Source organism: Lathyrus oleraceus, chromosome 1, assembly GCF_024323335.1.
Source record: "Lathyrus oleraceus cultivar Zhongwan6 chromosome 1, CAAS_Psat_ZW6_1.0, whole genome shotgun sequence".
Lineage (NCBI taxonomy): Eukaryota > Viridiplantae > Streptophyta > Magnoliopsida > Fabales > Fabaceae > Lathyrus > Lathyrus oleraceus.
Genome location: NC_066579.1, coordinates 459,791,244 through 459,805,317, shown reverse-complemented (window position 1 = coordinate 459,805,317; position 14,074 = coordinate 459,791,244). Strand labels below are relative to the sequence as shown.

Below are 14,074 nucleotides of genomic sequence, written 5' to 3'. Positions count from 1 at the left end.
CAACCAAATGCTTCTATAAAAAGGACATGGAAAACCTGATTTGATACACAAGAAATAACGAACGAAATATTGAGAGAGAATAAGGGTTTAAGTCTTGTGTGGTCGTGTGAATTGTAAGCCGTTCAATTCATCCATAGATGATTGAATTGGTCTGATTTTTGAGTTGTAATTTGTCACTCTAAGCTTTTAAGCATGAGTGTGCGTCTACTTTATTGAAGCTTTTAAGTAAGATCAAGTGTGTGTCTACTTGATTGAAGCTTTTAAGTAAGATCAAGTATGTGTCTTTGAAGAGTGTCTTCTTTTCATTGTAATTCTTGTTTTATATCACTGTTGTGATTGAGGGGGAGTGAGTAGGATCTCATATCTAAGAGTTCTTAGGTAGAAGTCACACGGGTAGAGATTAGGTGAAAAGACTGTAACTTGAAGTTGTTTACTGAGAGTCTTTGAACTGATTCTATTTAGTGGATTTCCTTCCTGGCTTGGTAGCCCCCAGACGTAGGTGAGTTTGCACCGAATTGGGTTAACAATTGCTTGTGTTTCTTGCATTACTGTTCTTTATCTTTTATCTTATTTATATTGTTCAGATATTAGTGTCGTGACATTACCTTCGATATTTCATATCTGATACCAGAATTTCAATTACCTTTAAACCTTATTAATTTGTCAAAACAAAATGGCTTTATATAGACAAATTGATTTGCTTTTTTCCTATTAAACCCTTTACTACGTGTTCTATCGGATTTAAACCCTAATTCGATTTTATTTAAGGAAGACCTTTGACTTGATAGAATCAAGTCAAAATTTTCGTCCTCTTTAGTAATTTTGCTTAGAAGTTCATGCAAATATTTTACTTCCTTTTTCATTGAGACACACGTCTCATAAGTTGCAGCTAGGTTTCTAATATTAGCTATTTCATGTTTAAGAGTTTCTTTACTCTTTTTTAGAAACTCAAGATAATCTTTGAGATCTAAGTTATGCTTCTTAATCTTATTATTTTCTTCAATTAGCTTAGCGATTAATTTAAAAAATACTTGAATAATAACTTTGTTACCTCGCTTTTTTTTGTGAGATGCTTACAAGCAAACTTCACCTTTCTAATTGGGAGATGATTCTTTAAAGGTTCCACAAGAGGTTGATTATTCGAGGTTTCTTCTTAAGGTTGAATCTCTGGAGGTATTTTTTGTTGAGACTCCCTTCTTTCTTCTTCTCTTGAATATTCCATTTAATAAAGCTTCTTCTTCATATTCCCTTTTGATAAAATTCCTCCATTTGATATTGATTTCTCTAAAGATCATTCAACTATCAATTTTTTTTTACGAAGAAAATTACAGAAGATTACTAGAGTTAATTTGTCTTCACATGAATTATTTGATGAAATTGCATGATGAGTTTGACGACATCAAAGTGTTCGATTATGTGTAATGATACAATTTGTCTTTACATGAATTAGTTGATGAAATTGCATGATGGGTTTGACGACATCAAAATGTTCGATTATGTGTAATGATGCAGTTGTTGGCACAAAATATGTCATATATTATAGTTAAAATATATGAGTAAGAATCCATTGTGGACGGAAGAAAAATATATCGATAAGAAAAATACATCGATGCAGTCTATAATATATGCTAAAGTGAAATCTCTAAAATTAAAAATTCAGAAAAATTATGATTTAAAAATGACCTATTATGCATTATTTTAGGCATGTAAATCTATAAAAGTTTAAGAATTAGAATTTATGTCTAACTCATCCCTACAAAATCAACTTCTAGGATAACGATTCCCTCCATTTATAAATATATATTCAAACCATATCATTTTTAATGTTGGACTTTCTATATGCAATGCGGCCAGAATTCATGCAAATGCACAAGGAATAGACAAAACCAAGTGACTTATAAAAAACTAAACCACAAAGGCAATAAGCTTATGCATTACACAAATGACTTCTTGTTAAGAAGAATTAACAATAAGACAAACAAAATAACTCAAGAGTTTCAAGACTTTTACTTTCTTTACTTTTAACTATAAAAACTTATTAAAATATTACTTATTTAAGTTGAAAACTACTTCAAAAGAACTCTAAAAATAATACATAATGAAGAACTATCAAATTCCGCTGATATTTGAAAGAAGCAATTTGCACTAAAACTCTCAGTATGTAAAGATTTTACAACCACTTCTGTACAGAAAGCACAGTTCCAAAATGCTTCAAGTTAAGCTTGAGTAGTGGTATGCATTGGCTTGCTAGTATAAGTTCCAACTTCAGAAAGCTCTGATAGTAGTTTGAATCCGTTGAGAGGGAAAAAACACGATATATAGCGATAGAATGCTACAGTGACGACACATCATGCAGGAATCCGATAAGATGGATCCACCATTTTCAAGATGAACAAGTTTCCTTTGTCCCCTCTTGATACCCTGTGAGATTATAAACAAAAAGCATGATAACAAATACTTGATAATATCTATCTGTGCCACATGAACATGAACAAATATTTGATAATATGGAACTCACCGAAGTTCTTCATCCAAATATGTTATTTCAAGTTCGCCGCGAGCTGTGTCAGGAGCCTTAACAGGTATCTGCGAACGTACGTTATGAATTTATGATGATGACCACAATGATGATCAATGTAATTATGGTACTAACATGTATACACATTACATAATAGAACTTCAATTTTGAGAGTTTGAATACTCACGAAGCCTGCAATTTTGAAGGTATCGAATTTCACAGCCACTTTCCTTGTGTTCAAAGGTGTTAAATCTGCTGTCACCTATACACAATGTTGATTCATTTGCATATGTAAATATTAGAGTAAGAACGCATAAATGGCGAGAACTTATCTCAATTTCACTTAGTGTCACCTGGTTGAAGAATGGCAGAGATTCCATGTTTTGGGCTCGGAGAGTATCAGCATTGATTGCTTGATAATTTGTAACTGATCTCAAAATTTTTGGTCTCTGCCATCACAATATTGAAAATGTTAGTAGTACAAAATATGAATGCAAAATGTAGATGAACAAAAAGGAAAACACCGAAACCGTGAACATCATTATCAATTTGTCTAAGAGGCGAGTATAAAAGTAAAGCAACACTGTCAAAATGTATTTGATATATCGAGATTGACTTATTTGAGTTATCTACCGACATAAGCACTCATGAACTGGTTGAGATAGTTTATAGTAATCAGGGTTGTCTTTAAGGGTGTGCAGGGTCTAAAATTTAGCACGGTTATGGTTAAACTATAGTTAAATAAAGCTTCATAAAATATTTGCCACGGTTAAATCATGACAAAATAGGCCCCCGATTTGTTTTGCCTAAATTAAACTATGACTAATCTATACGGAGTCTCCAAAAACTTAACATGATAATGATAGAAACAAGTTATGACAAGTGTTTACAAGTTGTTTTCAACTTATTTCTAGAAGCTCCTCTATAATAGTTTAAGAAAACAACTTATAGTTTATATCAAAACAAAATAACTTGCATATAAACACTAGTACGATAAGTGCTTATGCTATAAGCACTTAATTTAACTGTTTACCTAAATAGGCCTACATATAGAAATGGTTTATTACCTTAGTTTGCAAGATTGACTGAGAGGTAGTGTAAATAAGCTCCCATTTTCCATCAAGTAAACTAGATTTGAGTGGCGCCTTTGTTGGATTAACTGCTTCAAGTTTGCGTGCAATCTATTTAGAAGTAAATTCCATGAATCAAGAATAAAAATGCATGCATAAAGATGAAAAGATGCAGAAATCAAAGATTTTGAAGACAACCCACCTGATCAACGCTTTGTTGGTCTTCAGGAGTGGCATCAGCTCCTCGATCAAGCGAAGCAATGGCTTCAAGAAGCTCTTCCTTAATGGTGCTTGCGTCTTTGGGTTTCTTTAAGAAAGAAGTAAAGAATGAAACATTTCTTCTCCATTTTTGAGATATGGGAAGGTTGTGAGAGTGGTGGATGAGAGGTTTGATTGGAAAGTGAGAAGAAGAAAATGATGATGAGGAGGATGATGGTGAATGGAGTGGTTTGTGAGGTGAATAATCAGTGGTGTTGAGAATGAGAGAAGAAGAAGAAGATAAGGCCATAACCATGTGATGAGTTTAAAGGTTTGGTTTGGTTTGGTTTACTCAGACAGACATCACTCATGTAATGGTTTGTTTTGATTCGTGTACATGTGGGTGTCTAGAGTCCAGTTCATTTCATCTGGAATTTTGACCGTTAGATTCGTATTGTACTTTATATCCAACGGTTGACATTTTATTAATTATGCTGTAACGATTTTTATTTATATTTCATGTTAAATTCCTTGAAAAAAAGAAAAGATAAACGGTGAAATATAAAGTGAATTGCCGACCACTTTTGAATGTGTACATTTAGACTCAAAAATATGTAGACCACAATGTTGATCCGGAAGAAATAAGTTGCTAAAAATCTATAGAAACATCCAAAGTTGAATCAACTAATAGTATCATTAGGCGTGTTATCATGGCACGTGCAATTTTATTAGTTGCTTCGGCACCTCTCTCACCTAAACTAGAATCCAAAACACAGAGATAAGCGCAAACATAACTCTCTTTCTCTCTCTTCTTTCTCTCTCAACTATTAATCATTTTTTATGATTAATTAATTAATTAATTATATCAACAGTTTTGTGTTTTCTGTTTTGATGCGTGCTTCAGTTTCTGCTATGAACTCGAAGCTCGGATCTTGAATATTCAATTGCCAAAAACTCAAAAAGAAGAACAAGAATGGGGCCAAAGTTTCCCATGACACAGTTGAAGACACCGAATTATTACGTGATTTCTTGCCACAGAAAGCATTCCACAAGAATTCTCTCTCAGCAAAAGTTTTCATTCAAATCTTTGGGGGATAAATGGAACCTCAATGACCTAACTGCTAGTATGCTTCCTCACTCTTTTTTCCCCCTATTATTTTTTAAGTTTTTTTGCAACTCATAACTAATTATTTATTTATTCGTTTTTTCAGTTTTTATAGGTGTGGTTCTTATGAGATTATAATATTAGTAGTAGTTATAAAAAATGATTTTTTTTTTTGTTTAAAGTAATTTATCTCTTACTTATGATCATTTTTTAGAAGCTACCGTGGTTAAACAAGCATGAAATGAAACACCTCTTTTAGAAGCTACCATTCGTCCAAACTTGTTTGTTGTTTTGGATTGTAAGAAATATTGAATTCTTTTCTCTCTTTTTTAGGGTTTCTTTGGATTTATTTGAACTTATTTAGTTACATATAGGGTGTGTTAATGGATTGACTTATTTGAGAGAATTATGAAAATAGCTTTTCACATTGTTCATAAGTTCTTTTTAACTTATTTTCATTAGTCCTCCAAAATAGTTTATAGCTTATATGAAAAAAAATTAATTTAACTTTATCATTTACTATAGAATCAGTTTATATTTAAACACTTATGTTAAAAGCTGTAAATAAGCAATTTATCCAAATTGGGTCATAAACACTTTGTCATAAGTTGTTTTCAACTTGTTTCTCTAAGTTTTTAGGATAGCTTGTGAAAACAATTTATTGCTTATATAAAAATAATTTGACTTTATTGTATCTCTTTTATTAAAGAAACGACTTATACATAAACATTTATATGATAAATGCTTATGCTATAAGCCTACTCATCCAAACGGGGCATTAATACTTTCTGTTTCTAACCTTAAGTATTAGGAAGGGATTGTGTAGTGTCCTTATTTTTCCTGCATCTTTTCGTGGCTATTTCTTCTTAATCTTTATATTTTCACCTATTTTTTGAAGGTTCTATCCAAGAAAGATTGAATGTATTGATGTCGAGGACCCAAAACTTTTTGAATGAAGTGACTTCTCCGCTTGCAAAATCTGGCCAAAGTAAGAAGCCTGATCCTGAAAATGATATCGGATTTCAAGTCATGGAAGATATATTTATGGTTGAGCAAACAATTGAACGCAGAACACCATATGGGACTCTTTCTCTGGCTGCTGTTATATGCGTTGAGCAATTCAGCAGGTGAATTACTTATGCGTCATCTTATTTTTATGTTGCTGGGTGTAGCTTTCCTATTGATATATCACTTCAGAAGTGTTGCAAAGTACCCTTGCCTATATGACTGATACAGGCATTATAATCTGACTTTTTGAAAATAAGATATGCAGGATGAATGGATTGACCGGAAAGAAAATGAAGAAGATTTTTCAAACACTTGTTCCAGAGACGGTATATACTGATGCCCGTAATTTCGTTGAATACTGCTGCTTTAGATTCTTGTCAAGGGATAGCTCTGATATTCATCCTTCCCTCCAGGTATGGAATACTGTTCTTTCAATCATACATTATAAGAAACTGTGTTCATTTTCTGTTTTGTGTTTATTAGTTTATGACGTTCTCGTCAAACTCGTATTGGAGTTTGGCCTAACTCATCCTTACAAAACCGGCTTGTAAGGTGAGGGGTGCCACACTATATAAACTCTTTTCAAGCTATATGTCTAACTAGGATTTCCTAATAATTCGCATTTGGTATTTTTTGGTTTTCCATTTTATCATTTTCAATTAGTTATTGTTCAAATATAGTAATACTAAATAAAATCTATTGCGTTATCACATGAAGAAATGTAATGCGGTTTATTGCTGTTGGACGCGTTTATAGGATCCTGCTTTTCAGAGGCTAATATTCATAACCATGCTTGCCTGGGAAAATCCTTACACTAAAGTTCTTTCCAGCAATGCAGAGAAGGCTTCTTTACAGGTTCACTTTTTTCCTTTATTTAATTTAATTCATTAACTCTATGAGCATGTGAATACCCAGCTGATTCGATGTAGAAGATGAGTGAGGAGTGATTTTTTTGGGGGGGAATTTCCTGTTAAAGTTTTCAACATGATAGTATTATTTAATTTACTTCTTTTATATTTGTGATTTTGAGAGATCACTTTGCGGAACTTTGCAGAGTAAACTTGTCACTGAGGAGGCTTTTGTCCGAATTGCTCCTGCAGTCTCTGGTGTGGTTGACCGTCCCACAGTGCACCATCTTTTTAAGGCTCTTGCTGGCGATCAAGAGGGCATTTCCATGAGCGTGTGGCTAGCTTACATCAATGAGTTTGTCAAGTGAGTTTTTATCGATCATCTTTTTGCTGATGTAATGGTATATCATGATTTGCAAATTTTCAAATTCTTCTGCTAAACTTGTACTGATGTTACTGTAGAGTACGTCGAGAAAATAGGTCATATCATATTCCAGAGTTTCCCCAAATTGACGAGGAAAAAATCTTATGCATTGGTGCCAACAATAAGCAGCCTGTTCTGAAATGGGAGAATAATATGGCATGGCCTGGCAAACTCACTCTTACCGATAAAGCTATCTATTTTGAGGTATAACTCCATGAAATGCTTATATAATCTATCGTGTAGCATAATTCCATGAAGGTTTATGTATGCTAAGCACACTATTACTAGTACTACTACTCTTTATAATTCAATTTTCTTTCATAAAGTAAATAGTATGAGCAAGTACATTACATGATTGAAATGATGTGATTTTAAAAATTAGCATGCTCAATTGTTTTGTGGTCTCCAGAGGAAATTGCAAATTTTAATAATTAACCGTTGCAAATTATTCAACTGTAATAATGATTGATTGTAATTTGTGAATTATACTTACTGGTAACTTATTATGATAGATCATAAAGTAACCATCACGTTGTTTTAATGATGTTTTCTAATCCGTGTTGTAGGCAGTTGGCTTATTGGGAAATAAGAGAGCCATGAGATTGGATCTTACATATGATGGGTTGAAGGTAGAGAAAGCAAAAGTTGGGCCTTTAGGGTCTTCGCTTTTTGACTCGGCTGTTTCTATTTCTTCTAGCTCAGAGTGAGTAAGCTACTTCAAGCATTCTTTATCAGTTTTATTTTTACTGTCTTAGATTTGTGATTTACATTGTAAAAAATTTGATGATCTAATATAACTGTGTGCTCTGATGTTCTGGTTGGAACATGGCTAGTGTTTATAGTTAATTTTAATCAAATATGTTTAATGTTTATCATATTTCACACTATGTCAAGAAAATTAAGGTTCGCGTTTATTACTCTTAAACTATTCTGAGATCCTTAGTTCTAACATATGGAATTCTACTCAGCAGCATTTTGCCAAAGTGTTTGATATTAATATTTGCCGATAAATTTATTTATGATATGAAATTTGAATATTGAGCTGTAGCATTGACGCCTCATCTATTCAGTTAGTAAACGTGCACCGTGTATTTAGATCCCACAATATCTGTCCTCCATTTTTATCTGTTTTTTTTGCTGCATTTTATCATCATCATCATCTTAAAATAATTCATTTCTATTTACTTACATTCATACTTAGGCCGAATTGGTGGGCGCTGGAATTCATTGACTTGGGAGGTGATATGAGGAGGGACATTTGGAATGCATTGATTAGTGAAGTCATTGCTTTACACAAGTTCATTCATGAGTATGGACCCGAAGATTCTGATGAGTCATTGTTTAATGTTTACGGGGCTCGCAAAGGAAAGCAAAGAGCAACAACCAGTGCCATTAATGGCATGGCAAGACTCCAGGCCCTTCAACATTTGCGGAAGTTTCCCGATGATCCTATCAAGCTTGTGCAGTTCTCATATTTACAAAATGCACCGCATGGTGATATTGTTCTCCAAACCTTGGCTGTTAATTATTGGGGAGGTCAACTAGTTACAGGATTTATAAACACGCGCACTCAATCAGAAAACCGACTAACTAATGAAACAGCTGATAATTGTAACCATGCTTTCGACATCGACGGAAGTGTTTACTTGCAGAAGTGGATGAAATCTCAGTCTTGGGAGTCTAGTGCTTCTACGACTTTTTGGAAGAACACTTCAACAAAAGGTTTGGTATTAAGTAAGAATCTTGTTGTAGCTGACCTATCACTCACTGAAAGAGCAGCAAAAACGAGCAAACAAAAGTATCAGGTTGTGGAGAAAACTCAAGCCACCATTAATGCTGCAACTCTGAAAGGCATACCCAGCAACATCGATCTTTTCAAGGTTGGGGTGCTTACCTTCGTTTTGTGCTCCTTTATTGATTATGAGTAACTGTTAGTCTTAAACAGTAATCATGTTCCTGTGCAGGAGCTAATATTTCCTATTACCTTAACTGTCAAAAACTTTGAAAAGCTAAGGCGCTGGGAGGAGCCACACCTGACTGTCGGGTTTCTTGCACTTGCCTATACCATGATTTTTAGGTGATGTTTGTGTAGAGTGTTAATTCGAAAGTTATTGATGTTGAACCTAGTTGTTTCTGAGCACCTTGTTATTGTTTTTTGAGGTGATCTTTATTTTCCTTTGCAGAAACTTGCTGTCGTATATGCTTCCAACAATGTTAATGATCACGGCAGTTGGAATGCTGACAATCAGGGGCCTTAAGGAGCAAGGCCGTCTTGGACGGTTTTTCGGCGGAGTCACAATACGTGATCAGCCACCCTCAAATACTATACAAAAGATCATTGCTGTAAAAGACGCGATGCGTGATGTTGAGAACATTACGCAGAAAGTGAATGTCTCGCTTCTCAAAATACGTTCAATTTTACTTTCTGGCAATCCACAGGTATCATAATATCATGCATGTTCTTTGTATTACTATGTTCTTTTGTGGATGTTTAATTTGATCTAATCATTGTCAGATAACTACCGAGGTTGCTGTTCTGATGTTAACTTGGTCAGCCATTCTCTTCATTGTCCCATTCAAGTACATTCTTTCCTTTCTTCTATTCGATATGTTCACGCGGGAGCTCGAGTTTCGGAAAGAAATGGTTAAGAGATTCATGAAAATGTTAAGAGAGCGGTGGCACGCGGTTCCTGCTGCTCCAGTAGCAGTTTTACCATTTGAAAATGAAGAATCTAAACCAGAAATTTCATTAAAGGTAATTGAGAACAAATTAAAGTCACAAGGAAACCAAAGCAGTGGTAAGTCCAAATAGTAATAATTCAGGGTTGCTTATTACAGAAAGTGTAAAGAAGTAATTTAGTATAAATTTTTGTGTAAATAATAATAGGAAACTCTTGTACTAGCTAGCTTTTAACTAACTCTTTGGATTTGTCTTATTATATGCAATGCTTGAGTTGGATAGTTTTCAGCTTTAACTTCTGTCTCTAACTTCAACCATCTTCAATGTTGGTTCTTATTAAATCACTCAATGTCTGTGTCAAATTGTAGCTTTTTATGTCCCAACCATGGATCACCTCAACAAAAGTTGAAGTTGAATGTCTGTGGTTGTTTGTTTTGATCTTTGGAATCGAATATTAAGAACATGGTTTTAAACTGTTGTCACGGATGCGGCTTAGGGTGTTGCGATTGAGGTTATTGCGGTTGCTGTGATGCGTTTTGCAATTGTTGCGGCATGAATTTTGATTGAGAAGAGGTTGAAATACACCATTGATAACGTTTAGATTTTTCAGAAGTAAAATGAGTTTTGGGCTCTAAAGTTTGAGTTTTAACGAAATACTTGAAGAAATGTGGGTAAAGTTGTCTGGTGCGTTTTCTAACGCGAAAGGAGGTGTGATTTCAAATTACACCGCAATTGCAGTTCAATTCGGTTGGAGAGACCATTGCATCAGTAATATGACGGCTGCCATTGTGGTTGCGGATCGAAATTTAGAAACATGATTAAGAAGAAATTTTGCGAACAGATGCGATTGTGTAGCCTATCACAGCAGCGATATTGCGGCCATCATTGCGGTTGCGGGCCACGATTTAAAACCATTAAAACCATGAATAAGAACAAACTTTTCTTTCAGTGCTGCTTTATCACTAAGGTGGGTGTTATCCATAACTAATATGGTATTAACATAAAACTTCCTCAAGGAAACCAAAATTAAAGCACTGTTTGTGTAACTTGTCACAAACATTCAAGCATCTTTTGCCTTATAAAGAGAAGACTCAGGTTGTGAAGAAAACCAAAACATGATAACATATACGTTGGATGAACCAAACCAGAGAACATCAATTATCAATAGTAACATACAAATGAAAAGGAATATCCTTTTCTTGTTGTGGCTTCAATCCAAAGCCATCCCTTTCACCCTTTTTCTCCTTCCTCAAAACTCACATATAAAATACTTTCTCCAAGTTCTTCTTCATTCTTCTTGAACAATAAACTCCAACTTCCGTATCAACTTTTCATTTCCTCCATAACATGTCTCTCACGGGCCGGCCTCGTGTTATCGTCAACGGTGTTCGAAGAATGAGAACCTTTCATTATTTCTGGTGTCTCAACTGCCAACGTACTGTCAGAATTCCATCAACAAATACTATTACAGATTATGGCTCTTTCTGTCCATATTGCTTCCATCAATTGCGGTATGAACTTGATATATCAAGGCCAAGACTTCTCATGAATGATCCTAATAACATGGACCCTCCTCCTACTACTAATCAGTTAATGGGTAGCTTAGCTTTCGTTCTTGATCCATCTTTTAGAAGACAAAACCAAAACAACACAACACTACAATGGGAAACAGAACATGAACATGATCAAAATCAAAATCGAAATCCACAAACATGGATTACACTCCGATTTGTAAGACCGACTCGTCCACCGAGGCCTATTGCTCCCCCGCCACCACCACCACCACCACAAAACTTGGTTCCTCGACTCAATGACAATAACACCCATTCATTAGATGAGTTATTTGATGGGATGATTCACAACAACCTCAGACCGGGACCGCCTCCCACGTCACCTTCCGCCATTGAAGCCTTACCAATGGTGAAAGTGACAGAAGCTCATTTGGCAAGTGATCCGAATTGTCCAATATGTAAAGATGAGTTTGAAGTTGATTTGGAAGTGAAAGAGTTACCATGCAAACATTTCTACCATTCTGACTGCATTCTCCCGTGGCTTCGCATGCACAACACTTGCCCCGTATGCCGCCACGAGCTACAAGGGATTGATAATAGTAACAATGCTAATTACTACTCTTTTCACAATGAGAATGAGTACGACGGATTCATTGGGTTTGAGGAACTTACAAGCAGTTTTATTTGGATTTGGAGCCAAATTGCTTCGATTAGGCCTATTCGTGCAGTCCTAGATTGGACGCGATCCCATTTCAGTAACCATGCCCGTGCTCGTAGTAATGGTAAGATCAAACTCTTATGCTGCTACTACTTCTGTTGTTTCACATGTAATCTTACGTTTTGCTTACAAAGTTACTAGATAACTAATAACTGTCTGCAGGTAGCGCTTGGTGGCGAGCATTGCTCATTTCGTAGTTTCGTCTATGAGATCTCACACTGAAGCCTGGTTTATAAATTATTATGCCAAAATCATTTCATTGTTTATGGTAATTCCGTTGTTTCACTATTGTGTGATGCTCATAAACAATGTTGCACTAACTTAATCTTTCAACAGTCTGGCTTTTGGCCATTGTAAGGTGCAAATTATAGTTCCACTAAAACATAGTGGATAATACTGAGGTGTATATATAGCATATGTGCATGTCACACGCAAAAAGTTACACTCTGCATAAATATTTTAGAAGATTGTTTTCTATATTGTTATTAAGACATATACTTCGAATATATGCTATATTATGGAACGCTTTTGCTACCTTAAATACCATATTATGGAACGCTTGAATTGTGATGAAAACATAGGGAAGATAAACAAGAAACACTGATAATGTATTTTTTCAACATAGTATATATAGTTGTTGAACAACAAAATTGAAAAAATGAAATAACAATAACTACAAAAAATGTTGTAGAATAAATCAAATAGCTGTCACGAATCTTTATCAGTATTACGATTCTTCTTAGAATTAGCATAACTCTTGATATGAAAATTAAGAAAAAGAGCCAAAAGTGAAGCATTGAAAACAGCATTGAAGCACCAAGCCTTCATCCCGGAGCATCCACCGCCGTAGAAATGATAATAAAGCATGACGCCGGAGACGGCAAAGCTGAACACGAACTGAACAATCTGACAATCCGTGACCGCGCGTTTCCACGGCGGTCGGATTCCGACAGCGGTGAGGAAGTAGTAAGAGTACATGATGACGTGGACGGAGGAGTTAGTTAGAAGCGCGATCGGGAAGAGTGATTGAGAGGAGTTGAGCCATAGGTAGCACATGATTGGAACGGTGGAGTGATGGTAGACGTGGAGGAAGGAGAGACGTTTGATGGATCTAGAGAGGATGATGAAGAGAGTGTCTATGAATTCTAGGAATTTGGAGATGTAGAAGATGTAGGCCCAGAAGAAGAGGGGACCAGTGGGAGGGGTGTTAGGAGGGAAGCAGATGGTGGAGCGGAGGTTGGGGGTGTGGGTTAGGATAGTTAGGGAGGTGCCGATAGTCATAGTGAGGGAGAGGATGGAGAGAGTGAGGTTGTGGAAGGCGGTGAAGGGTTTGAGGATGCGTGGTGGGAGAGGGGGGAGAGGGAGGAGGAGAAGGAGAGTGAGGGAGAGGTAAGAGGCTATGGAAAGAGAGAGGAATCGTAGAGATGAGAGTGGGGTGTGAGGAGGGTTCCATGTGAAGTTGAGGATTTTAGGATGGGAGACTAGGTAGTACTCGAGGGTTCTGACAATGGAGTTTTCCATTTCTCTCTCTTGCTCTCTGTGGATAGAGAATAAATTGTGTGTTGGAGATGAAGTGGTTGTTGTTGGTATTGGTAATTTCACAAGGTTTCTTCCTTCCAACCCAAATTTTACTTTTACTTGTTGTTGTGAAAATTGAAGTTAAAATTTCGGATAAAATATTCGGTAGTACAAGCTAAAAAATTTGATAGTATATATATAAAAAACTTAATTAATTGAATTTTTTAAAATATTTAGAAATTTGATTAGTATCAGTTTTTTTAAAATATCCGGAAGTTATCGGATATTTCGTTCATGAGGGAAAATTCGAGAGTTATAAAAAGAGTGAAAATTAAATGGTTGGGATTTTACCGACACTTTTGTATGAATGTGATTATATCGACCGTTTTGTGTGATTTAGAATGAATCTAAAGTTGTATAAACAAGGGTTATATGTTGTTGAGAAAAACATCTAAGAATGCTTCTTCCTCAATTAT

At 35.3% G+C, this 14,074-nt stretch overlaps 4 protein-coding genes across 5 annotated transcripts; 2 read left to right on the top strand and 2 right to left on the bottom strand.

Moving 5' to 3' along the window:
- Positions 1-1,906: 1,906 nt before the first annotated feature.
- On the bottom strand, positions 1,907-4,207 carry LOC127085429 (probable plastid-lipid-associated protein 4, chloroplastic). The gene is made up of 6 exons (XM_051025944.1): positions 3,791-4,207; positions 3,586-3,699; positions 2,872-2,967; positions 2,706-2,780; positions 2,519-2,586; positions 1,907-2,421 (listed from the first exon to the last, which is right to left on the bottom strand). Exons 1-6 carry the CDS (start codon positions 4,100-4,102, stop codon positions 2,349-2,351), a joined length of 738 nt encoding a protein of 245 aa, XP_050881901.1. The 5' UTR covers positions 4,103-4,207; the 3' UTR covers positions 1,907-2,348.
- Positions 4,208-4,409: 202 nt separating this feature from the next.
- Positions 4,410-10,146, top strand: LOC127085396 (uncharacterized). 2 transcript variants are annotated; one of them, XM_051025911.1, is made up of 11 exons: positions 4,410-4,910; positions 5,790-6,018; positions 6,165-6,312; positions 6,656-6,754; positions 6,954-7,111; positions 7,210-7,375; positions 7,738-7,874; positions 8,373-9,051; positions 9,136-9,248; positions 9,355-9,610; positions 9,687-10,146. In XM_051025911.1, the coding sequence occupies exons 1-11, from the start codon at positions 4,760-4,762 to the stop codon at positions 9,981-9,983; spliced, it is 2,433 nt and encodes an 810-aa protein (XP_050881868.1). In that variant the 5' UTR covers positions 4,410-4,759; the 3' UTR covers positions 9,984-10,146. The 2 variants fall into 2 exon arrangements, with proteins under 2 accessions (XP_050881868.1, XP_050881873.1); XM_051025916.1 differs by lacking the exon at positions 4,410-4,910 and having other exon boundaries at positions 5,797-6,018; positions 6,157-6,312.
- Positions 10,147-10,289: 143 nt separating this feature from the next.
- LOC127085410 (E3 ubiquitin-protein ligase RING1) lies at positions 10,290-12,573 on the top strand. The gene is made up of 2 exons (XM_051025927.1): positions 10,290-12,144; positions 12,243-12,573. Exons 1-2 carry the CDS (start codon positions 11,199-11,201, stop codon positions 12,275-12,277), a joined length of 981 nt encoding a protein of 326 aa, XP_050881884.1. The 5' UTR covers positions 10,290-11,198; the 3' UTR covers positions 12,278-12,573.
- A 94-nt stretch (positions 12,574-12,667) lies between these two features.
- Positions 12,668-13,692, bottom strand: LOC127085419 (elongation of fatty acids protein 3-like). The gene has a single exon (XM_051025936.1). It carries the CDS (start codon positions 13,599-13,601, stop codon positions 12,789-12,791), a length of 813 nt encoding a protein of 270 aa, XP_050881893.1. The 5' UTR covers positions 13,602-13,692; the 3' UTR covers positions 12,668-12,788.
- Between the last annotated feature and the right edge of the window lie 382 nt (positions 13,693-14,074).

Excerpts from the sequence above, each read along its gene's own strand:
- LOC127085429 (XM_051025944.1), bottom strand. The coding sequence starts at position 4,102 with ATGGTTATGGCCTTATCTTCTTCTTCTTCTCTCATTCTCAACACCACT. Across the intron at positions 3,700-3,790 it reads ACCAACAAAGCGTTGATCAG|ATTGCACGCAAACTTGAAGC; the intron begins GTGGGTTGTCTT and ends ACTTCTAAATAG. Across the intron at positions 2,968-3,585 it reads AGTCAATCTTGCAAACTAAG|AGACCAAAAATTTTGAGATC; the intron begins GTAATAAACCAT and ends TTGTGATGGCAG.
- LOC127085396 (XM_051025911.1), top strand. The coding sequence starts at position 4,760 with ATGGGGCCAAAGTTTCCCATGACACAGTTGAAGACACCGAATTATTAC. Across the intron at positions 6,313-6,655 it reads ATATTCATCCTTCCCTCCAG|GATCCTGCTTTTCAGAGGCT; the intron begins GTATGGAATACT and ends ACGCGTTTATAG. Across the intron at positions 7,875-8,372 it reads TCTATTTCTTCTAGCTCAGA|GCCGAATTGGTGGGCGCTGG; the intron begins GTGAGTAAGCTA and ends ATTCATACTTAG.
- LOC127085410 (XM_051025927.1), top strand. The coding sequence starts at position 11,199 with ATGTCTCTCACGGGCCGGCCTCGTGTTATCGTCAACGGTGTTCGAAGA. Across the intron at positions 12,145-12,242 it reads TGCCCGTGCTCGTAGTAATG|GTAGCGCTTGGTGGCGAGCA; the intron begins GTAAGATCAAAC and ends AACTGTCTGCAG.
- LOC127085419 (XM_051025936.1), bottom strand. The coding sequence starts at position 13,601 with ATGGAAAACTCCATTGTCAGAACCCTCGAGTACTACCTAGTCTCCCAT.